Below are 23,967 nucleotides of genomic sequence, written 5' to 3'. Positions count from 1 at the left end.
GCATTCATGCTACAAGTGAATAATACCCGAAGTTCCCATATGATATCTTTACCCCGATTGTCCATTTTTTCAAAAAACTATAGAAAAACGGGTTAAAATGTAAGAATTCATCCTCCAAATGAAATCGGATCCCAAGTTGCTTATCCAGGCTTGAACCCGATTTTCCATTTTTTTTTTTTTTTTTCAATGAACTCTGGAGAAACGGGATTAATTCTAGGAATTCATCCGCAAGTAGGTAACACGCTAAGCTCCCATATGATGATCTTTACCCAGATTTCCCATTTGATGAGCGAATTCGAGAAAAATGGGGTAAATTCTGAGCCTTCATGTTACAAGTGAATAATACCTGAGGTTCCTATGTGCCCGAATTTCCAATTTTTTTTTCAGTGAATTTGACAAAAAACGGGGTAAAAACTAAGAGTTCATTCTCCGAATTAATAGATCCCAAGTTGCCATAGCCAATCCTTGACCCGATTTTACATTTTTTTTTTCAATAACTCTAGAAAAACGGCATGAATTTTGAGAATTCGGCCCACAAGAAGGCTAAGTTCCCATATGCCATCTTCACCTCGATTTTCCATTTGATCAATGAATTTTAGAGAAACGAGGTAAATTCTGAGCATTCATGCTACAAGTGGATAATACCCAAAGTTCCCGTATTATATCTTTACCCCAGTTTTTCATTTTTCAACAAATTCTAGAAAAACGGGGTAAAATCTAAGAATCCATTCTCCAAATGAAATAGATCTCAAGTTGCTATATCCTGTCTTCACCCCGATTTTCTATTTTTTTCAATGAATTTTGGAGAAACGGGATTAATTCTGCGAATTCATCCGCAAGTGGCTAACACGCTAAGTTCCCATATTATGATCTTCACCCCGATTTCCCATTTGATCAGCGAATTCGAGAAAAATGGGGTAAATTCTGAGCCTTCATGTTACAAATGAATGATACCCGAGGTTCCCATATGCCCGAATTTCCATCTTTTTTTTCAGTGAATTTGACAAAAAACGGGGTAAAATCTAAGAGTTCATTCTCCGAATTAACACATCCCAAGTTGCCATAGCCAATCCCTAACCCGATTTTCCATAAGTTCCCATATGCCATCTTTACCCCGATTTCCCATTTGATCAGCTAATTCGAGAAAAACGGGGTGAATTCTGAGCCTTCATGCTACAAGTGAATAATACCTGAGGTTCCCATATGCTATCTTTACCCCGAATTTCCATGTTTTTTTTTCAGTGAATTTGACAAAAAAAGGGGTGAAGTCTCAGAGTTTATCCTCCGAATTAAATAGATCCCAAGTTGCCATAGCCAATCGTTAACCCGATTTTCCATTTTTTCTTTCAATGAATTCTAGAAAAAAGGGATGAATTTTGAGAATTCGGCCCACAAGTGGCTAGTACCCTTGGTTCCCATATGCCATCGTCACCCCAACTTTCCATTTGATCAGTGAATTTCAGAAAAAAGAGGTAAATTCTGGGCATTCATGCCACAAGTGGATAATACCCGAAGTTCCCATACCATATCTTTCAATTTTCAATTTTTTTTCAACAAATTCTAGGAAAACGGGGTAAGATCTAAGAATCCATCCTCCCTGATGAAATAGATCCCAAGTTGCTATATCCAGTCTTCAACCCGATTTTCCATTTCTTTTTTCAATGAATTTAGGAGAAACAGGATTAATTCTACGGAGCCCTATAAGGGACACACATCTTTTTTATTTTAGTGCCACTTTTAGTGCCACTTTTACTGCCACTTTTAGTGCCACTTTTACTGCCACTTTTACTGCCACTTTTACTGCCACTTTTACTGCCACTTTTACTGCCACTTTTACTGCCACTTTTACTGCCACTTTTACTGCCACTTTTACTGCCACTTTTACTGCCACTTTTACTGCCACTTTTACTGCCACTTTTACTGCCACTTTTACTGCCACTTTTACTGCCACTTTTACTGCCACTTTTACTGCCACTTTTACTGCCACTTTTACTGCCACTTTTACTGCCACTTTTACTGCCACTTTTACTGCCACTTTTACTGCCACTTTTACTGCCACTTTTACTGCCACTTTTACTGCTACTTTTACTGCCACTTTTACTGCCACTTTTTGTGCCTGGGAACGAGTTTGAATTAACGCAAGCTCGTGTTGTTTTTGGAACAACATGGCGGAGAGAGCGGAAGCGCGGGAAACATGTAGCGATCTTTTGAAGGTAAGCTTGTGAATATTCATAATATCGTATGGTATCTTCATAAATATTGAAGTTCTAAGAGTCGGCTGAGCGGAGTGGAATGAGTTCATTGTTCTGCATTTCTGAATCACGTAGCTGTTTGTTTCTGTCAACACTCGTTGTCATTGTGCGAACTGTACTTGATGCGTTGCAGTAAGGATCAAATAAGCTAACCAAACCATGCGAACGAAAACAAAATCAGCCCGTCTTGAAATGTATTAGGCGTCCCGCTTTCATTGTTGTATAAATTAATGTTGTGCTCACTTCCTTAACAAACATTGTGTGTATAATATAAGCAACTGCTGGTTTTGTGCCGTGCCACATTAGTCAAACCTTGGGGTGTCCATCCTCCACAGGGCATTTGAATTAAAAAAAAAAAAAGAAGAAAATGGTCAATAATATTATTAAGCCCGACTTTATTGCCAGTTTACAAGTTACCCTTATTTTTTAACAATGGCCTGATTTTTTTCCGGCAGGTATGATTACTGTAATTTTTGGGGGCTTCCATTCCATTATGTATAATCCAAACATAGTTTACAGATTTCTTCATTTTTCTACAGGTTTGTAATTTCTTACAAACACGAGGAGTGACGCAGGAGATTATTGAAAGTTTTAGATATGAAAAGGTGAGTTATGCTTTGTCTGTGGGTACAAGAAGGATAGTTGTAACCGCAATAACAAATTGGCCACAATTTTCATGCTTCTAGCTTGTAGAGCAACCAGAATTCCGTTGGCAGGGTATGGGAACAACAGCAAAACTAGTTTGAGCTGCTAGGTAATTGTTTCAGGTGGGAATATATCCCTTGCCTTTTCTGCATTGAGCTATAAGATATTCTTACTAGGTATTTAATGCTATTAATGCCCACAAAGAGAAATAGAATGGGCCATATTTCACTGGAATGACTCTCTTCCTATATCATATATTAATAGCTTTTTAAGTCATGAATGCATGCTTGATAGTGCTTGTTCACCAGCACAATTATTACCTTGTTTGCTTGCTTTCCTGCTGACATTAAAATAAATTATGCTTTCAGAAATATAAAAATATTGTAGTAGAATTGACCATTTAATTTCACTAATTCCTGTTCACTATTGTAATCAATGGTAAACAATAGATTAATGTATCCCTAATGAAATGGTAATAAAAATATTTTAAAGGTGGAAAGAAGACATTTAAAGGATACCATAGGTGTGTATACATAAAGTTAGAGTACTAAATAATTATTTTCAATTAAAATGTCATTAGTATTGAAGGTAAGTAACAAATAGTAAACCTCGGTCATTAATAATTTATTTAACCATCGTCACATTTTCAGATGGATGTGGAAGCCATAATGCAAGCAAAGGACAATGAGTTGGTGCTTCTTGGACTTGACAAGAAAGGAGACATTCTGAGCTTGAGAAATTTTGTACAGAAATTGTCCAAAGAGTCCTCAGATGTCGAGAAAAGATCTAAAAAAATGTCACTGTTACATGAATGTTTAGAAATACATTTGATGATAAAAATTAACGGTAAAAAACTACGACGTTTCGAAGTCTGCATGACCTCATTATCAAGTAAATCAAGTAATTATCATATCAGTTTTAACATTTTACTTGATAATGAGGTCATGCAGACTTCGAAACGTCGTAGTTTTTTACCGTTAATTTTTATCATCAAATGTTACATGAAGTTCTGGAAAATGGTAAACAGAAAAAAAGCCTTAAACAGCAAAAAAATGGGAAAGTTCTACCAAAGATGCGAAAGGTGCAACTAGGATGGCTGCATTTTGATGCCGAGAAGCAGTGTTTTGTTTCTGTGAGAATGGCCAAGGGAGGTGGTACACGAGAGGTTGAAATTGAGCTAAATGCAGACAAAGACGACATCATTGGCATTGCCAAATCCATATTTTTCACCGATGGTAACAGTAACTTTGGGCCTGAACAGCTGATGACATTTGGACTGGCCAATTTCCAGCACAAAGACATTTCAACAATAAAACTTTCTGGTGTTCATTTGGCATTTACACTGCAGCGCTATGTAGAGAAATGCAAGATGTGTAGAGTCAGGCTGTACTTGACTTCAAAGATCAACACTTTAGATGATGTGTCCCTTCTAAAACCAGCAGATCACTTAAAACCAGCATCTACCAGTAAACTAGAGAGAAAGGAATCTGGCTTGAATGATGACAAGACCAAGTCACAGACACTGACAAAATTAGAGGAACGGTGGAAAATCATTTCTGAGCAAGATGCTGACTATGAAGAGTCATTGGCTACTGACAAGGCTAAAAGGGAAAAGTTGATGAAAGAGGTAAAATTATGGTCTGTTAAACGATAGTATTCAGAGTGGCCTTCTGCTCATATCCAGAGACAACCTAGTATGTAATAATCATGGTATGGCTCTCTAGGAGCTACGATAACAACATTGACTCTCCATCCACTTTGTGTGACATTTCTTCAATGTTTTAACTGAGTTTTCAATCAGGTGGTTTATTAAAACAAAGAAATGGGTTTGTTGTAAAAAATAACTCATTGTATCTAAACATGGAAAAAGGCTTGTTCATCATATCATTCTGTATTTCATTACTTTTTGTTTTTAAACTATGGTTTTCCACAAGGAGGATTGCGTAACTGTTGTACTGTGTTGATTCAGGTACAAGATGTACAGCGACAAAACAAGTTGCAGCAAGCCAGGCTCTTGAGGATACGTCGGGAGCCAAAGGAGAGTGAAGAAAGTATATCGGTAGCAATTAAAGTTCACCATGTATCTCTGGGTATTGTGAAGCGCAATTTTCGTGAATCCGATTGCATGGCTTGTGTTTATGACTGGGTGGGCTCCTTGAGTATTATTCCTGAACACTTCCAGCTATTAGACTACGCAGGAAGAATGTTGTTACCTTCACAGCCAGTAAAGCAAGCAAAAAACACTACACTGTACATGAGTGAGGCTATATCAACACCACGTCTTGAAGACGAGGAAGTAACCTTCTTTGGGTTTGGAATCAATGAATGGGAGCCTCTTGATGATTCTATTTACTTTATGCATCCCATAAGTGAAACTATCCCTGAACAACTTCTGGATGACGATGAGAGGTAATATGTTATGTCATTTTCAGTGTCCTATGTAAACTTAATTGACAAGAAATTTGACAATCTTATGTTTGCCTCACTGAGTAAAGGTTAAACACAATCCAGCACTCTAACCAATTGAGCTAACGGGGGGGGGGAGGGCAGTCACTTAAGTATGTTATTTATAACCCTTCTTGTGACTCAGATCTGAATCCATTCTCAAACTTGTTTGTTTTGCTAAGTACATGCATGTTTATCTTTCAGTGTCATTGGTGGACATGAACAAGAATCCTACGTTCAGCAACAGCTAACCAAGGTTTGTTACTTTTGCTGTGTTTTGACAATATATTAGACTTAGTTACAATACAGAAATAAAGCTTAACAAAAAACTGACAAATGCATAGCACACAAGTTTTCTTTGTTTACACGACTGCCTGTTGTTTTGCCACATTTATGCAGATCTGAACTGCAGCAATCATTAGACAAGTGCTGAGGGTAATTGCCTTGAAGGTAACTAAAGAACATTTGTTTTTGCAGACTGATGGAAGAAAGAGGACAGCTGATGGAGGACGCCTTTTTCGCCAACATTACCTGCCATTATTGGCAAGGCAACAGGTTAAATAAAGCCCAAAAATTAAGCTGTTAGTGATGCGTATGCATTCTAATCTAAATAATTACAAAAATTACAAGTTAAACAAAACGTTTTACAAGTATGAAGTCTGTTTAGACTTTCAAATTAGGAATGTCAATCACAGTCAAGATTAGAGGGACTAAGAACATATCATATGCCAATGTGTCTGGTTATCTGTCACCATAAAATGGGCAAAATGTTTGTGGTTCATTATCCCATCACAGGACAACAATTTCCTTTTTAAACAAAGCAGTTTATTTCTTTCTGTCCAGAGCCCAGTGCTCTTTGGAAATATTGGCAGGGAAAATGAACAAGAAATGACTGACAACAGAGAAAGCAGGGGAAGTGCAAGCAGAGACAGTAGTGGAAGCGGCAGCGGAAGCCATGGCGGAAGCAGTGGTAACGGCGGGAGCAGTAGTGGAAGTAGTGGCAGGGGAAGCAACAGCGAAAGCAGTGGCGGAAGTGGTGGTAACGAAAGCAACGGCAGAAGCAGTGGTGGAGGCGGTGGCAGAAGTAGTGGCAGCGGAAGCAACAGCGGGAGCAGTGGTGGAAGTAGTGGCAGCGGAAGCAATGGTGAACGCAGTGGCGGAAGCAGTGGTGATAGCAGCAGTGGAAGTAGAGTAGCTGATGTCACTAAAAGGCTGAGGTACAAATTCAATTTTTAAAATCTCATGCCTTTACTTAGTGTACCATAAAGCACAACCACAATCATAGGGAAATTAGGTTATTCAGCAGAAAGGTGTATCATACTTTACTACCAGTGAATATTCTTACAGGTTTACCCTATTCTGTTTTGGGAAGGGGGGATAGTCCTTGGGTAGTGCTTGTTAAATCAAATGCACCTGACTCGTCCAATTCCTAATAAACAGAATATGCAATTTTTCATTTAATTTTTTTTTCTAGAATAACCTGTTATTAATGGGTTTTCTCATTTCTTAATTTTTCTTTGTAAACTTATTTCGTGTACCATGTCTTGTTCCTTGTTATTGAAGATAAACGATGAACCTCTCAGATTTAGTGATACCTAAGTTCTTTAACTTTATCACCAGAACTTTAAGGGTGAAGCGATCGCTTGTCCTTCAAGACCTTGTAACAGAATTCCTTGATGGCGATATTATGACTTGCGAACTGAAGGTCATTATGGTAGACGGACACGGGAAAGACGAAAGAGGGGAAGACTTGAAAGGAATTTACCGAGACGCCCTATCAATTTTTTGGCAAGAATTCTATGTTTCCTGTACGCTCGGAGAAAGGGGGAGGGTTCCTTCCATAAGGCACGATTTTCAGAGCGACACCTGGACTGCCATTGCACGCATTATCGTCAAAGGTTACGAAGATCTGGGGTATTTTCCAGTGCTGCTAAGCAAAGCATTTGTGATCAGTACTATGCTTGGTGAAAAGGCAGTTTCTGATGACATTCTCCTTCACTCATTCAAACAGTACCTTTCCAAAAGTGAAGAACAAGTTGTGTGCGAGGCATTGGGTAGACCCGTGGAGGAATGGGATAGTGACGACAAAGATGATGAAGACCTTCTTGAACTGCTGGATCGCTTTGGATGCAGAAGTCTTCCAACCAAAGAGAACATTAAGAGTCTGATACTAGAAGTAGCTCATAAGGAAATCATTCAAAAGGCACAATATGTGGCTGATTGCTGGCATTACATTTTTAGAGGGTCCCTGGCAGAGGGTAAATTATCAACTCTAGAGGGAGTATGTAGTGTTTACCAGTCGTTAGAGCCAACTACAAAGAAAGTGCTTGGCATGCTTTGTGCTTTACCGGGCACTAATGCAGAGCGCTCGGCGTTAGATTACTTGAAACGCTTCATAAGAGGATTAGAGATGTCACAACTTAAGTCCTTCTTAATGTTTACAACTGGAGCAGATGCCATGTGTGTTTCATGTATTAATGTTGATTTTACAAAACTAGAGGGATTGGGAAGGCGCCCAATCGCTCACACATGTGGTTGCGTTCTTGAATTGCCTTCCACTTATGATACTTACGCAGAATTCCGCGCAGAGTTTACAAATGTTTTGGCCAAAGAAAAGTGGCAAAATGATATTATGTAATGATTTTGGTGTTACACGTAGCTTGCTTTGTACTGCGTCTTCTTAACTTGCACATGTTTATTGTTTTGTTATTTTCCTTAGCGAACCTTGACATTAGAAAACCGAGACAGTCATCTGTCAGGTTGCATTGTTAACTGACGAAAGTCCAATAAAATTTATCGTGTTCAAATTGAATATATTTATCTGCCATGGTAAGAAGATAGACAAACATTTACCTCCATGGGGTTGGATGTGCCACGGCCCGCTCTTGAAAGCGTCATCTGTAGATCTCAGTGAGACTCCACAGGTAACATAGCCCTGATTTTTAATTGTTCAGGCCCCGATTGTTCAAAGAGCGGATAACTCTATCCAGCGGATGAAGTGTAAAAGTTGTAATGCATTTTGTCAGCTGGACGGCGACTTACCCGTTCTTTGAACAACTTGGACCTGACCGCTCTAAAAACGACAATGATCTTGGCAATTGGTTCGAATTCTAAGGAAACATTGCTCCGACGAGCTATGAGAGCAGACCCACAGCGCCCAATGCTTTGCCAACTTGTTCTAATATAATAAGTCATTCCCCTCAACGCCCAAATTCTTTACAAGAGAGGTGAGAGGAGAGCGCAAAATAGGCAGGCACGGAGAGTATCGCCGCGGGGAGGTGGGATAGTCGTCAATCCTTCAGCAATTCGCGAGAAGACAGATTACGCGCGAACTGAGAAACTCGGTTAATGTTATGCTTGTGGTCAGCGGCATTACTTGCAATCGCCCTAATTGTCACTGGGTCGGTAGCGTTTAAAGTCGGAGTTTCTTAAATTGTTATGAGATAAAGTCTAATTTCCCATCAATAATTTAATGGGAAATTCGACTTTATCTCATAACAATGTATCCTTTAATCTAGGAGCCATTTCTTTCTAAAATTATTTGTAGTCTTGGATTCATTTCTTTTATTCAACACATTGTAGGTAGTCAAAAACAGACAATTCTTTTCTTAGGGTTTTTATGTCTGACATGGTTAACCCAACGTAAGGTATGTGGTTGACCACGAATGATGTGTACTACAATAATGAAAATTGTTCACTTTGAAATTGTACAGGTATTTTATTTATCTGTTTAGCTGCAATAAAGAAATTTGTGCACAATTAGATTTATGGCTTGAAATGCAGTTTGACCAGCATGGAATATTAGAGGTCATAATCAAATGCTATTACTATACTTGTATCATGTTTGCATGGCATATATGTGATTTCTGTCCATTCTACATTTTTCAGGCAAATGAAACTGGGGGAAGTCAGCAAACTGAGTTAGAGGGGTGCAAGAGAAGCTTTGGGTTCCTCAAAAAGATTGGCTTGAAAGTACCAGTATTTATTTCTGACCGCCACAGAGGGATTGCAAAGTGGATCCGCACCTCTTGTTCAGGTACAGCTCATTTTTATGACATCTGGCATGTTGCTCGATCAGTCTCAAAAAAGTTGCTCAAAGTTGGAAAGGAAAAAGGCTGTGACATAATCAATTCATGGGTAAAAGGAATAAGAAGACATCTATATTGGTGTGCAACCTCAACAAGAACAGGGTTTGGCTCTATGATTGTAGCCAAATGGACATCATTCCTACGTCATGTTGCTAATAGGCATAAAGCACACCCAGATGCCCTTTTCAAGAACTGCAGCCATGGTAAACTAAAACCCAGAAAGTGGATCAAGATAGGTAACTATAAAGTACTTCAGTGATTTGTAGATTCCTATTACACACTGTACTAAAACAGAAAAAGTATTGATAAGAATGGTCCCAATATAGAGAATCAATGTGTTGCTTAGAAAAATATGCCAAGTGAGTATATTGACTTTTTAGTGCATGCCACAAAAAAAAAAAAAAAAAAAAAAGAAATGTATGTAATAACCAGGGGCTGCTTGTATGAATGGTGGAAACATTTTAAGATTGGTTTTTTTTTTGGGTTTTTTTTTTTTTCAGGAACAGCAGCCTACCAGAAGTTGAGCAGCATATTATCCAAGAAGATGCTTTTAAATGATATTAAAAATCTTTCATCTGAGGCTCAAACAAGCTGTTTGGAAGGCTTTCATGCTACGCTCAACCACTGGCATCCAAAAATGATTTGCTTTTCCTGGTTGGGAACATATTGTAGGTAAAGCACTATGTGAATTTAGTTCAGTTCTCAGTTCTATAAGGATGGTTGAAAACAATGCTTTATTCGATGCATGGGAATTTTCTGGTATTGATCATCATTATTTGGTCATTTATAGATTTGATTAATTCTTATTTTTCAATATTTCTATTGAAATAATATCTAAAGCTTATAAAGCACTTATACATGTCAGTTCTACATGCTGTGATACAAAACAAAAATAAGAGAATTTTCTTTTTTTGGCAGACATGCCCTGGCAGTACTTCATTTCAACGAAAACCTCCAACGAGAACCTCAAATATCCAAAAGTGGTGAAAAATATGTAAAAGTGTGCTTTCCCAAAAACAAAGTTGGCGATGAAGTTGTAAGAGATGTCAAGGTTGCCCCCACCTATGGTAATTGTGAAACCTTTTAAAAATATGTTAGTGATTCTAACTGGCAGTAATATTTATCTCTGCAAGGTCTTTTTCATGGTTCTCACCTGTAAGAACATAATTGCCCTGTATTGGTACGTCCATATATGGAAGTTGGGCTACAGCATACAGACAGATGCATATGGTTCAGACAAAAGATGCGACTTTATCTAAAAATGCTGATGAATTGTACATATGACTTCTCTACAGGTTATGTTTCTGAGATTCTAAAGGTGGCTCAAAATCTTTCAAAACAAAAAAGGTCTGCTATTTTTAAAAAGTACCAGGCCATAGCACCAGGATCCCTAACTGAACAGTTCACCACAAGAAAAAGCAAATCTGAAGCAGTCAGAGAAAAAGAGAATAGAATGCAGAAACCAAACACTCTTTACCCTTCAGGTAATTATATAGGAGAAATAGCATGGGCACACAGAACTATGAATAAGTACAGCAAACAAACGAGACATCTATCTAACAAGAGAAGTAATGCACTCGAGGAACACTAATTCTGATGATCTGGAAATGTTTGTTAGAGTCATTTCAAGAAAACTGTTAAATAGTTGGCTAACTAACAGTTAGATAATTACTAAACTAAATTTAGGCCAACTATAGAACAGTTCTTGGAATATGCTATTCACACACACACATATATATAAACTATGTCATGTAAAAGTATAATTTAATATCAACTCTTGGGCATAAACTTACTTTATTGTTTACTATTTAGAAACCAAACAACTTGAAATGCAAAAGGCTGAGCAAGAAAAGAAAAAGAAGACTTCAAAAGGAGGCAATAAAGTGAAGATAAATAAGAAAACAACAAAATGAAATCTTGAAATTTTATAAATATCTTTATATGCAATGTCAAAGGTATAGAAAGGTCTTCTTTGATGTGCATCAAATTAGATAAATAATAATGGAATAAAGGTTCATTTTTGTTTAGTTTGTAGTAATTGGATAATTCGCATGTTTCAGAGGGAAGATGTACTTAATATGGAGGAAGTATATTTGTCTGTAGCATTGGAACAAAGGAGACATTATTACATAAAATAATTTAAGGATAGAGGATTAGATAAAATTTCACTTTAGTGTCCTGGTTGTTCATCTTCAACAGGCTTGTAACCTCTTTTGTGGCTTGAAGGATACTTGTTCCTAACAGCACTATATACGCAGGCACATAATGGTCTTCGGTTATCCCAACCCATGAAGCCACAAAGCCATCTAATCAACCATCGATACGCAACTGATCTAAGAAATCTACACAGAGAGAAGAAAATGAAACTATTAATTTTCTGAGAAACAAAAGAGTCACAACAAATTGAAATAGACCTTGAGACGGTTTTGGAAGCCATCTTGACGGGTAGGCAAAGCGGTCAGAAATTACAGTGTTTGTATGGGAATCCCATGGCAAAAAACTTTTTACAAAATCAAATTTTACGCAATTTATGAATCGCAACGTTAAAGTACTGAGTAGAAGATTGTATTCACCTAGTTTGAAGAATGCAGGTTGGATACAAGATTCTCAGCTAATTTTCCATACATTTGTCTGTAACTTTTCGCAGGGTAGAAAGGGCGGCGCGCAAAAGATTTACAGACAAATGTGTGGAAATTAGAAAAATTAACTGAGCGTCTTGTATCAAACCTACAATCTTCAAACTTGGTGAATAAAATCTTCTACTCGGTGTTTTAACGTTGCGATTCATGAATTGCGTAAAATTTGATTCTGGGAAAAGTTATTTGCCATGGGATTCCCATACAAAACCTGTAATTTCTGACGGCTTTGCCTACCCGTCAAGATGGGTTTTAAAACTGTCAAGGGCTATTATCATTCAACTATATTTTCTGCTGAACTGATTAAGAAAGCAACTTTTGTTTTAATAACACGTTTTAAGATTATTATCCTGTGATATATGCGATAGATTTGGAGCATACGTAATTTACTGTACTCACTCGTTTTGCGTAGAACCGGTTTGTCGGCGATAGCGTAATAATGGCCCCACTTGCATCAGTACTGTCGGGTTGATCAAGGCTGAGAAATCTTCGTGTTGTGTTATACACTTTATATTCTCTATAGAACCATCAAACACTAATTTACCGATGGCATTTATTACTTCATGACAGCAACGAAACTCCATTGCGTCCTCCAAAGCTTCGCCATGACAGTGTTGACATTTGCACCTATAAACATCGAGAATCGCTTAGAGATCATTGTAATATACTCCATAAAAACTATGACATAAGGTTCTTACCATTCGTTAACGTTAATCTGGCCTTCAAATCGAGCCTCTAAAGTAGATGGTCGAAGGCCATCGACGTCTGTTTCTTCGTCTCCGTCTTCTGGATCTTGATCGCTATCGCTGGCTAGCGGTTCGTCTTGATATGGCTCCTCTACCATATTTTCTTCTTCGGAATTGCCTAATTCTGCGCGAGATGATGAGCTTGAAGATTCTGAGTGGTCGGATTCATTACAGGATTCGTCTGAATCACTAAAACTCTGGAGGTTTTCTCTGGACATGTTCGATTCGTTTTAGTATTCTTAGGAAAGGTACACCATATGACATCACGCATAAATTAACTTACAAATATTCATTACCAGGCTCCGGTAAGATAATGGCCGAAACTAGCGCAGTTTTGAAGGGAAAAAAGTATATTAAATTTCTTTACAGAACAAATCTAAATATTTCAGGCGTGAACCAAAGACTATAAACTAAGAAAATTCATCCAAAAAAAAAACTTGTCATATGCACTTTAAGAACATTGCGCACTATGCCAATGCCTAAGCGCTTCTGATAACGTTCTGTGCTATTCTGTCAGACGCGGAGTCAATAACAACACTGAAAAAAGATGGATAGTTTGGCTTCTTTCCATTACTTGACAGCTCATTAAGTTTTCGCGCTAAAGTGTGTTATCACTATAAGTCATAAATAAGGTCCAAGAGAGCAAAGTATAATTGGGAAGCCTCGTCGATGGTAGTGGGCGTGTCTAGTCGCTCGTCTTCCATTATCATTTCTGCCAGATCCTTGAAGGCAGGACAACATCCTTTTGCTTGTGGTCGCGTTGCGCACATATCCTCTGCAATTTCAATTTCGTCTACATCGATCGGGGTACAATAACCTTGCGCACCTTTCAGCTCCGGAAGAAAGTAAAGAATATCTGGCTTTCCAGAAGGAGATTCCAGATTGGTAGATGGTCTAATTCTATGAACATTCCACTCCAGGACAACTCTGTGTAGCTCTTCTTGCATCAAATCCATAAAACAGAATTTCAAGCATTCTCGATGTATAACGTTGTCATCATTGTAAAAACCAGAATCTCTTAAATTCTTAAAATACTCTATCCACCAGTCTGCGCATCCCTGTCTCAAACGTCCCCACCATGCTTCTATTCTTTGATTTGAGGTCGATTTTCCGTAAATAAAACTCTTTTCTCCGGAAAAATCATCCTCAGAGGACCTGCGAAAGAATCGTTGAATAGCTGCCACGTTCACATTCTCAGTTCCCCTGTCTCCCCGAATAATGCGTGCAGTAGCTCCTAACTGCCTAACACAGTCAAGATAAAACTGAGCTACTATTTTGGGGTCGTTATTTGAAGATGCTACCTCAAGCCATAAGATTCTTCTACTGAAACCATCTATGGCACCGTGGACACAGAAACCAAAAGGTTTCAATTTGTCATAACCGTCAATATGCCATAAATAGTTTGGCCCTTTAGATCGGTAGACCCTTCTTCGAAGTCTACGCCTTGATCGGTGTTCCACTCCATCAGGGTCAAAGACCTTCAATACCTGACGAACAACTTCTCTCGTAGTAACCAGTCCGTGATGATTTACGAGTCTCTGGTGCATTGCTCTGTACCCAAGAAGACTACCGCTTCCCCTTAATTCCCCTTGCACTACCTGTACTATTTCATCTAGGTCGCTTTTAAAGCGACGTCTTCTACAACCCAGCCTCCTTAGAATCCTTTTCAAATGTCTCAGACTAATACATAAACCATGCACAATTGCAAGGAACAAAACAATTTCTTGAGCAGCAAATCCAAGGTTAAAGTATGTTTCAATTAGTTCGTCTCGAGCGAGAGCGTTACCTCTGGTTGCAGGCAAATAATTCGGTAGCACGGCCCTTGACGTGGTGCAAATAGTTGCTATAAGGAATATTAAATACCTAGTAAGAATATCTTATAGCTCAATGCAGAAAAGGCAAGGGATATATTCCCACCTGAAACAATTACCTAGCAGCTCAAACTAGTTTTGCTGTTGTTCCCATACCCTGCCAACGGAATTCTGGTTGCTCTACAAGCTAGAAGCATGAAAATTGTGGCCAATTTGTTATTGCGGTTACAACTATCCTTCTTGTACCCACAGACAAAGCATAACTCACCTTTTCATATCTAAAACTTTCAATAATCTCCTGCGTCACTCCTCGTGTTTGTAAGAAATTACAAACCTGTAGAAAAATGAAGAAATCTGTAAACTATGTTTGGATTATACATAATGGAATGGAAGCCCCCAAAAATTACAGTAATCATACCTGCCGGAAAAAAATCAGGCCATTGTTAAAAAATAAGGGTAACTTGTAAACTGGCAATAAAGTCGGGCTTAATAATATTATTGACCATTTTCTTCTTTTTTTTTTTTTAATTCAAATGCCCTGTGGAGGATGGACACCCCAAGGTTTGACTAATGTGGCACGGCACAAAACCAGCAGTTGCTTATATTATACACACAATGTTTGTTAAGGAAGTGAGCACAACATTAATTTATACAACAATGAAAGCGGGACGCCTAATACATTTCAAGACGGGCTGATTTTGTTTTCGTTCGCATGGTTTGGTTAGCTTATTTGATCCTTACTGCAACGCATCAAGTACAGTTCGCACAATGACAACGAGTGTTGACAGAAACAAACAGCTACGTGATTCAGAAATGCAGAACAATGAACTCATTCCACTCCGCTCAGCCGACTCTTAGAACTTCAATATTTATGAAGATACCATACGATATTATGAATATTCACAAGCTTACCTTCAAAAGATCGCTACATGTTTCCCGCGCTTCCGCTCTCTCCGCCATGTTGTTCCAAAAACAACACGAGCTTGCGTTAATTCAAACTCGTTCCCAGGCACAAAAAGTGGCAGTAAAAGTGGCAGTAAAAGTAGCAGTAAAAGTAGCAGTAAAAGTGGCAGTAAAAGTGGCAGTAAAAGTGGCAGTAAAAGTGGCAGTAAAAGTGGCAGTAAAAGTGGCAGTAAAAGTGGCAGTAAAAGTGGCAGTAAAAGTGGCAGTAAAAGTGGCAGTAAAAGTGGCAGTAAAAGTGGCAGTAAAAGTGGCAGTAAAAGTGGCAGTAAAAGTGGCAGTAAAAGTGGCAGTAAAAGTGGCAGTAAAAGTGGCAGTAAAAGTGGCAGTAAAAGTGGCAGTAAAAGTGGCAGTAAAAGTGGCAGTAAAAGTGGCAGTAAAAGTGGCACTAAAAGTGGCAGTAAAAGTGGCACTAAAAGTGGCACTAAAATAAAAAAGATGTGTGTCCCTTATAGGGCTCCGTATTATAGGGCTCCGTACATATGCCATCTTTACCCCGATTTTCCATTTGATCACCGATCAAATTCGAGAAAAACGGGGTAAATTCTGAGCCTTCATGTTACAGGTGAATCATACCCGAAGTGCTCACATGCTATCTTTATCCCGAATTTCCATTTTTTTTTTTCAGTGAATTTGACAAAAAACGGGGTGAAGTCTAACCGTTCATCCTCCGAATTAATTAGATCACAAGTTGCCATAGCCAATCTTTAACCCGATTTTCCATTTTTTTATGAATTCTAGAAAAACGGGATAAATTCTACGAATTCATCCGTAAGTGGCTAACACGCTAAGTTTCCATATGCCATCCCCTTTACCTGGTTTTTCCATTTGATCAGCGAATTCTAGAAAAACAGGGTAAATTCTGTGAAATTCATCCGTAAGGTCCTTAAGGTGGAATGTATCCAAATGACTTGCCATAGCCATCTTTACCCGAATTTCGATTTGATCATTATGTGAATTTGTCTTAAACGGGGTAAATTATGACAAATCCACCCAAAAGTACAACAAATCCGACAATAATTTAGAAACAGTACTAAAAAAAGAGCAACTTAAAACAGCGGAACCGGACCGTAATGAGATTTAGAGACAGAACTAAAGAAAGTACAGCTAAAATCAGCGGAACCGTACCAAAATCACATCACAATCCACTATTTCAAATTTCACAATCTACTACTTCAGATTTTTGCCATACAGCAAGAACCTACGATATTCGAAATAATCAACTGAAGGCCAAACTTCTGTGATTGAAGGAAGACTTCGTGACGCAGACAAATTATCAGAACTTTGACCTCTCAGTCGATCTTACCTCGGCAGATCAGCGGAGCGTCAAAAATATATAATTTTATGCCGAAGAACCATAATCTACGTTCTTAAACTATTCAAGAAAATAAAACAATTGTGATATGGGTAAAATGTTGTCATTGAAGTCGCAAGTCGAACAATGACGTCTGTAAATAAAGCAAGACTGCAAATGAAGCGTGAACAATAACGCATCCTTTGGTCAAAAGTCGCTTTGTTATTTACGTAGCAAGTTGCTCTTCCACGCTTAGGACGTTTAGATTAGAAGAACGATGCGATCATACGGCGTTAACGAAGGAGTGATAGAACTTCAAGGAAAGTAATGTGAGAGATTGCGAACAGCGTGTTTTCCTGAGATCAGTTGGAAGTTGCTCATACGTGTCAAATTTTCCACTTATCCCGACCCCTTTGAATGAGCACTTTTGCTTGAAGACATAACTGCAACGGAATCTCTTAACCAGTCCCAAGCCGCGTGTCGCTCTATAGATCACAGGATGTGATTGGCCATTGTATCACATTACGTCAGAGGACATATCTACAACAAGAGGACATAAGTGCAACGGTACAGCCATCCACCAAAACCACCTCGGTCGAGAGGGACTGAGATGGAATGATGGACACCTCGTGACGTATACCTTCAAATAATTAAGAAGCTACGAAAACATGCCGATTCATCCCGATGACTTGAGTGTACTATTTGTTTGGGAAATTGCGTCAAGACTTTACACCCGAGAATTGGTAAGTACTAATTTATTGTTTGATGGTACTATTATAAAACGTTTCGCGCAATTTTAGGCAGATACTTCCGATATTTTAATAGGTGCCAAGGTATTAGGTAGTTTTGGTGGATGTTAGGCGTGCATGGACATCCACCAAAACAGTGATCAATCAAACCATCAATAGTACTTTTTGAATTTTATCTATGGCCAATGTTAGATCTTCAAGGAAGCAAAAGAATTATATTCCACAAAATGTTAGCACTTTTCGTTCTGGCTAATCAAATCATAAGACATAAAATTAAATTAAAGTGGTTTTGGTGGATGTTTCTCTCTCCATCCACCAAAACCACCATGACAATTTCTGTTACTTCCATCAGAGAGGAATGGTTTGACCTGCTACTTGAGTAAATAACCACAATTTATTTCTTTGTACATAGATATTTTTGCAAAGTTCTTAAGTCAGCACCTTCTATTATTGAAACCATAATCATCACATGGTGCTCAATGTACAATACAAAAAGTTTTGGTGTGGCAATCATGTACTCTTGAAATGTGATAAGAGGGAGTTTTTAACTGATTTAACAGATGTTTGCAACAAAGTTCCATATCCAGAAATTTCCTCCTCTACCTCCTCTAAAATCATTACCTTTAAATACTACAAATCAGCACATCAGTAATTGTTATCAGGGGTCTGAATATCTTACAAATCTTTCACATTGATTTCAAGTTGATTTTCAACCGCCTCCCGGTTAGCTCAATTGGTTAGAGCGCTGGACTGTTGTGCGGGAGGTCGAGGTCGATGGTTCGAGCCCTAGGAGGACCAACACTCAAGGTCTTAAAATAACTGAGGAGAATTAACGCTACCTTTCTATCATATCAAGAAATGGATGGACATTCTAGTCTTCTCGGATAAGGACGAATAAACCGTAGGTCCCGTCTCCTGCATCTATTAATTAGTTAATTTGGTTTGGCAGGGGACGTTAAAGAACCCACTCACGAGATTACTGTGATGTGGTCTGGCCTGTTTACTGGGAATTGGGGGGGAGGGGGCATCTTCGAATAAGTTTCCTTCGATTGTTTGTAAACTGCTGATGCAGTCCGGCCAAAGTCCCCCGAAAAGTGTTGTGATGCGCATTTGATCATATCCACATGTTAATTTGCGCAATATAAATATATAACTATTATTATTATAAGTAACCTTCATTTCACATGGATGATTAATTATACACTCAAGATATAGAATAGCGTACATTTTACAAATGATTTCCCCTTTAATTTATGGATGGACAGTGAAAGACCTTTGCCACTTTGGTAAATTAAATCATAATATAATTACCTTGTATTTAATGATAATTGACCACAATATAAGACAGTTGTTGCTGAATCTTTCTTGATTGTTTGTTTGATATTTTTTTTTGCACACAACATCCAAAACAACGGAGGGGATAAATTTAAACGGCAAATATTGTTAATGGTTAAAATTAAATAACATTGGAAGATCAACTTAACTTTGTTACCCAAATTAACTTTGATTTCTTGCTTATACCATGCTCCATTCAAAAGCATTAATTATTATTTTTATGTTCTTTTGCATAACATAACTTGAAAAATAAACACAGAGAAAGAAAAACACAAAGGGTTAAACTTGAAGCTAAAGCAAAGTTTAATTTGAGCCATAGGTGATCCAAATACTGAGCACTTAACTCATTTGGTAGAGTTTATGTATATGTCAGCCAGCTTGTCACAAGTCTTCCCCCTCTCCTCCAAAAGTCTCTTTAATCAAATGTTACTATGTGCCTGCCATGATGATGAGTATATTACAGCTCCTCAATTTCCCTCTCTCAAAACAAAGTAACTCTAAATTTAATAATGTAATGGACTTGATAAAACTCTAAGTATAACTGGCTGCGACTTGTAACATCAATTTCTTGATATTTAAACCAAACTGTTTTGAAGTCTTAATATTCTGTGATCTTTACATTTTTGGCATTGCCACTTCCTCTTTGAGTTGATTGCCCACTCTGGTACTTGCACGCATTCTGGGTGATACCAACTGGAACATCTAAAGCACATAACATATTCTTTTTTGTCATTTGGCAGTCGACATTTGCAAAAAATTTGTACCAATGTCTTGTTTTGAACGACATGAGAAGGAACCTTTCTTAAAGTCTTTGGAAAGGGAGTAACATTGGCACTTTCAAGACGTGTGACATAGTGCTGTCGCATCAGTGCTTGATCGTAACTCTGATTCGTTGGATCTAAACCTTGGCATAAATCTGTGGTAAATGCCAGAGCAAAAAGACCACAGTCAGCAGAACCTATCTGCTTTTGTACCTTCTCGTTTATGAAGGTAACTGTATCACCAGCATGCAGCAACATTCCACAAGCATGTTCAACTGCAATGGTATGTGGCTTGATGAACAGGCTGTCAAAGACTCTGACAGTGCCAGAATGTGACACCCCAATTGTGCTAAGACATAGCCAGTGTCCTCCAATATTTATGATTTGCACAAACTCAGATGTTGCTGGATCAACCAAATGACCTCTTATGGCAGGATCACGAAGGCCGTCAATCAGGGGAAATTGTTTCTTGAGAAGGATTTGGCCAGCATTGATTTCTGTGTCATATAGCCATCCAGTTTTGTCCAAGATGTTGTTTTTAGTGGCTTCCAGGATTGTGAGTCGCGATTCCGGATCGTCCGGGAAAACATTTGGTAAAGTTAACCAAATTTTTGGTGTCGAACTGTCGTCGTCAATCGCTACTGTTGCAGGAGGAGGTTTCTTCACAGTTTCCTTCTTTTCATTTTTCGTTTCGTTTTTGTGGTATAATCTGGGTGAAGATGAACCTTCCATTTCGTCTTCTTTACCACTGTTTTCTTTTAGCTTTCCAAAATCACATTCCCGCTTGCCATACACGTCAGTTTCTCTTTCACAATTTTCACTTCCTTTGGATGTGGTTGGTGTTTCATCGGATTTGCGAGCATTCACAGTTTTTACTTTCTCTTCTTCATTACTGGTTTCCTCTTCTTTTTCTGTACTGCTTGTATGCTCAGGGAAGATTGCAGGGTTTGTTTCTTTATAAAATGCAGTTCCATATTTGGTTGTTGATGTCACAGGTACGTGGACAAAGCATGTCTTTCGGTTCATAGCAGCCTTCACACCCACCCGCACAGTGTATCTGTATTTTGGTTTCCTTTTTGGTAGCGAAGTTTTACATCGGTTTTCAGTAGAGCTGCGTGCCTTGTTGTCCATTTTTGTGCTTTTTCTCATGAAAGGACTGCTCTCACGACCTTCAATGACGAGTCCGTCCTCTGATGTTTTGAACTGTTGTATTTCGTCACGAAGACTCGATAGCTTCCTATGAAGATTTGCCAACGCTTGTTGATCTTGAACTACGAATGTGAGTTGGCGAATTTCATCCAAGAGTATGCGGCATTTTTTCCCTTCACTTTTCTTTTGGTGATGAGTGGACCCTATTGGGATATTGGTTTCAGGAATAGGGGATACGTTTTCTTTTGAACACAGCCAAGGTTTTTCAGGCAGTAGCTCATCCAGCTGTGGACTATCACCATTGGCTTCGGGTAAGACACTGGATGGGGAAGGCAAAGGACTGCGGCCATTGAGTAGATCGTAGTCTAGGGTTAGGTATGGCGAATTCCGATAGTTTGGCGGCAGTTTCTCCCAATTCCACTCTGGGAAGTGCTTAAAAATAACATTCGCATGAGGGTGATGTTCCTTCTTTGTCCCCAAACTGCAGCCGGTACCACTGCCTACTTGACGATTCACTTTTAACTTCAAATACACCTCCAGTGTCTGATGGCTTGATGCTGCTCTTGTTTATATCCATTGCAAGACTTATTTTTTCTTCGCAGTGCTCCACAAAATATCTTGGCCTGTTGACGAGGAATTCCGGTAGCTCTTTGTTGTATGTTCTGTACATTCTGTGACATCTGACATTTTTCTCCATGTACCTGCACGGAGACGAAAACGACAAGAGGTTAAGCATTTTAGCATGGGCAGAGTGTACATAACTTTTGCTGTTCCCCTGCGTTAGTTGCACATGTGTTTTTCTCGTAGCCGAAAGTATAGTGAGCACGTACTGATACTAAATGACTATCCTTTGGAAGTGTAAAAAAGCAAAATGAATTGTTCTCTTTTTCATTATTATTTGTTGATGCGTTAACCCACTACGCGCCCCTCAATGTTCAGTAATTACAGAATTACCTTGGGTACTTTTCTGGTAAAAAACCGGTGATGAGCACGGAGAGCATTTCACTCAGGCTCTTATCCCTATGGTTAGCGAGGTGGTTGTCTTTGAAATCCTCGTTTTGTCTTTCAAGACCGTTGTTGGTGTTGACAGCTACTTGGAGACGATCTTTCCGAAAAGCCCAGACCCATCTCTGAAAAGAAAACATAAAGTGGTGTTTGTACGAATAAAAAATTTGTTGACGCAGGGTTTCTTAGTAAGGTATCTTAAAATTAAAGTTTTCCCAACGGATCCCAGATTTCTACGGGTATTGATTTCCTCGCTTTTCAAATTTAAATCTTTACTTGGCGATGGAACTTTACCTCGTCCGGACCAAGCGAGGGAGACTGAAGCATCGCTTAACAGCTTTGTCATCCCGAGTATTCGCCATTTGAAAATGTTTGAGTAGCGTCAATGCAAAGAGAATTAATCAGAAAGGATCAATTAGCATGAACTTCTTGGGTGGAGGTTGCAGTTCTATTTCTCAACCCTCACTATTCAATCTCACCACCATCTTTTGAACTTTGTATCAAGGGAAGACTAGACGTTAGTGTTAAGGTTTTTATTGACGAATGATTGCTGTAGAAACTAACCTCTCGCTCTGCCAGCCACGTGTCTTGGAACCAGTGACGTAAGGCTCTGTTGCTTTTCCAAACGGGGAAATTTGCCAGCACTGTCACAGCGGACTCAAATTCCTCCCTCGTGGAAGCATGTGCTGTTCTTCGCAGCAAGGCGAGCAGTTCCTCTTTCTGTGCCACAACACCATTAGCCGTTTTGGACGTCCATCGTTCCCAGGCTTGTTCCCGATGGAAGTCGCAAAGCAGTACTTTGCATTCTAAAATATATTGAAAAAGTGTGTTCAATAGCCAAACTTTCCCGTCTGCGGCCAAAAAAGAGGGAACGACTTGTTTTTGGAAATCCTGGGGTATTATTTTCAGGGGCGTACCGATGCATCTTGAAATTTAAATGCGGGCTGGGGTATCGTTAACCAGACTTACCTGGGAAAAAATTTTCAACGGCTTGTATCTCCTGTGAACAGTTACCTGTCATGAATAGATGTAGTGACCAGTCTTGACTCCACTCTTTTAATACTTCAAGGGCTTCCTTTATTGAACACACAGTTTCATCTTCAGTCGCGAAGGACCCTACCACCTGGTAATCAACATTAGTTTTTACCGCCAGAAAAAACAGAGGTAGTGCGTATCGCGTTGTCTTGTACGTAGCGTCAAGAAGGCAGATGTGGTTGCCATACAGGCGAAGGAGTCGCTTTTGCCATGCTGTTTGATGCACAAATAACAATTTCTTGCTTTGTTCTCCCCCCTCTTGAGTGAGACGTACTTCCTCATCCAACTCATCTGTAACAACAACAACAACAACAAAAAAGAAAGCGGTAAGGTAAAATCAAGGGATGTCTCGTCAAGGCGGGGCAAAGATCACAGATATACCATAAACAATACGCTATAAATAAGAACCCTAATGCTTCATTTTGCAGTGATCACCTTCTTTTTCATTTTCAGACCAGACTGGAACCTCCATAGGCGTGTCTACTTGTTCTGAGTGGGGACGAAAGTAAAAGGAATCAGCGTTGTAAACTTTTCTCCACTCATCTGTCTTCATGTGGACATTTGCCTGATCAATTCTTGACATGCAGTTTTTGACCGTAGTTCGATACATGTGCGTGCGCAGGTCAGATGTCCTAGTGAAGTATCGGCGGTTTGTGTCTTGTGGTTGCTGATCATCTCGAAACAAGACCTCTTTCACCAAGATTTTCAAATGCCGTCTCATTTCATATATTTCCTTGACTCCCTCCGCAGTGAGCTCGTGGATCCTCTTGATGATCTTCTCATCAAGGGGTTGAGAAAATCCAGCAACCTATAGAAATAAAAAACTCGAACAGTGAAAATTCTCGCTATTTCAAGTGGGAACGCCCTAGTAATGTACACCTATACGTTATTTACTCCTTTGCCATTTTTTTGTACTGTGTGAATGTTTGAAATTGTACTTTAACAACGACAAGAAAAACGAAATCATGGCGAAAAATGTACTGGCACTTTTATGTCACACTTTGACCGGCTTGCCCGTCGTGTACTTTTTTTCATTGACCGTTGCATTAATTCGTG

At 38.9% G+C, this 23,967-nt stretch overlaps 6 protein-coding genes and 1 long non-coding RNA gene across 12 annotated transcripts; 3 read left to right on the top strand and 4 right to left on the bottom strand.

Annotated features, from left to right (window-relative positions):
- Window positions 1–1,420: 1,420 nt before the first annotated feature.
- On the top strand, window positions 1,421–8,154 carry LOC111346247 (uncharacterized). 3 transcript variants are annotated; one of them, XM_088748398.1, is made up of 9 exons: window positions 1,421–2,213; window positions 2,792–2,857; window positions 3,548–3,710; window positions 3,905–4,524; window positions 4,867–5,306; window positions 5,547–5,598; window positions 5,820–5,897; window positions 6,186–6,559; window positions 6,963–8,154. In XM_088748398.1, exons 1-9 carry the CDS (start codon window positions 2,166–2,168, stop codon window positions 7,978–7,980), a joined length of 2,859 nt encoding a protein of 952 aa, XP_088604524.1. In that variant the 5' UTR covers window positions 1,421–2,165; the 3' UTR covers window positions 7,981–8,154. The 3 variants fall into 3 exon arrangements, with proteins under 3 accessions (XP_088604524.1, XP_088604525.1, XP_088604526.1); XM_088748399.1 differs by lacking the exon at window positions 1,421–2,213 and adding an exon at window positions 2,294–2,707; XM_088748400.1 differs by lacking the exon at window positions 1,421–2,213 and adding an exon at window positions 2,305–2,446.
- LOC148740200 (uncharacterized) lies at window positions 8,003–11,626 on the top strand. Of its 4 annotated transcripts, none has more exons than XM_088748420.1 (5): window positions 8,003–8,266; window positions 9,231–9,666; window positions 9,931–10,102; window positions 10,349–10,497; window positions 10,726–11,626. In XM_088748420.1, the coding sequence occupies exons 1-5, from the start codon at window positions 8,210–8,212 to the stop codon at window positions 11,019–11,021; spliced, it is 1,110 nt and encodes a 369-aa protein (XP_088604546.1). In that variant the 5' UTR covers window positions 8,003–8,209; the 3' UTR covers window positions 11,022–11,626. The 4 variants fall into 4 exon arrangements, with proteins under 4 accessions (XP_088604546.1, XP_088604547.1, XP_088604544.1 ...); XM_088748421.1 differs by lacking the exon at window positions 8,003–8,266 and adding an exon at window positions 9,014–9,055; XM_088748419.1 differs by lacking the exon at window positions 8,003–8,266 and having other exon boundaries at window positions 9,096–9,666; window positions 10,726–10,914; window positions 11,243–11,626.
- LOC148740199 (uncharacterized) lies at window positions 11,178–13,030 on the bottom strand. Its single transcript, XM_088748426.1, has 3 exons — window positions 12,765–13,030; window positions 12,466–12,693; window positions 11,178–11,772 (listed from the first exon to the last, which is right to left on the bottom strand). Exons 1-3 carry the CDS (start codon window positions 13,028–13,030, stop codon window positions 11,601–11,603), a joined length of 666 nt encoding a protein of 221 aa, XP_088604552.1. The 3' UTR covers window positions 11,178–11,600.
- A 344-nt stretch (window positions 13,031–13,374) lies between these two features.
- LOC148740198 (uncharacterized) lies at window positions 13,375–17,301 on the bottom strand. Its single transcript, XM_088748429.1, has 3 exons — window positions 15,536–17,301; window positions 14,892–14,957; window positions 13,375–13,967 (listed from the first exon to the last, which is right to left on the bottom strand). Exons 2-3 carry the CDS (start codon window positions 14,897–14,899, stop codon window positions 13,427–13,429), a joined length of 549 nt encoding a protein of 182 aa, XP_088604555.1. The 5' UTR covers window positions 14,900–14,957; window positions 15,536–17,301; the 3' UTR covers window positions 13,375–13,426.
- A 206-nt stretch (window positions 17,302–17,507) lies between these two features.
- Window positions 17,508–23,916, top strand: LOC148740196 (uncharacterized). The gene is made up of 2 exons (XR_015996531.1): window positions 17,508–17,620; window positions 23,365–23,916. It is a non-coding gene; the product is annotated as an uncharacterized LOC148740196 (long non-coding RNA).
- Window positions 19,241–23,632, bottom strand: LOC148740197 (uncharacterized). Its single transcript, XM_088748432.1, has 2 exons — window positions 23,347–23,632; window positions 19,241–19,663 (listed from the first exon to the last, which is right to left on the bottom strand). The coding sequence occupies exons 1-2, from the start codon at window positions 23,630–23,632 to the stop codon at window positions 19,560–19,562; spliced, it is 390 nt and encodes a 129-aa protein (XP_088604558.1). The 3' UTR covers window positions 19,241–19,559.
- Window positions 21,678–22,897, bottom strand: LOC111343114 (uncharacterized). Its single transcript, XM_088749137.1, has 3 exons — window positions 22,846–22,897; window positions 22,441–22,682; window positions 21,678–22,001 (listed from the first exon to the last, which is right to left on the bottom strand). Exons 1-3 carry the CDS (start codon window positions 22,895–22,897, stop codon window positions 21,822–21,824), a joined length of 474 nt encoding a protein of 157 aa, XP_088605263.1. The 3' UTR covers window positions 21,678–21,821.
- Window positions 23,917–23,967: the final 51 nt, after the last annotated feature.

Source organism: Stylophora pistillata, chromosome 2 (genome assembly GCF_964205215.1).
Source record: "Stylophora pistillata chromosome 2, jaStyPist1.2, whole genome shotgun sequence".
Lineage (NCBI taxonomy): Eukaryota > Metazoa > Cnidaria > Anthozoa > Scleractinia > Pocilloporidae > Stylophora > Stylophora pistillata.
This window is presented reverse-complemented; position numbering and strand designations above follow the sequence as displayed.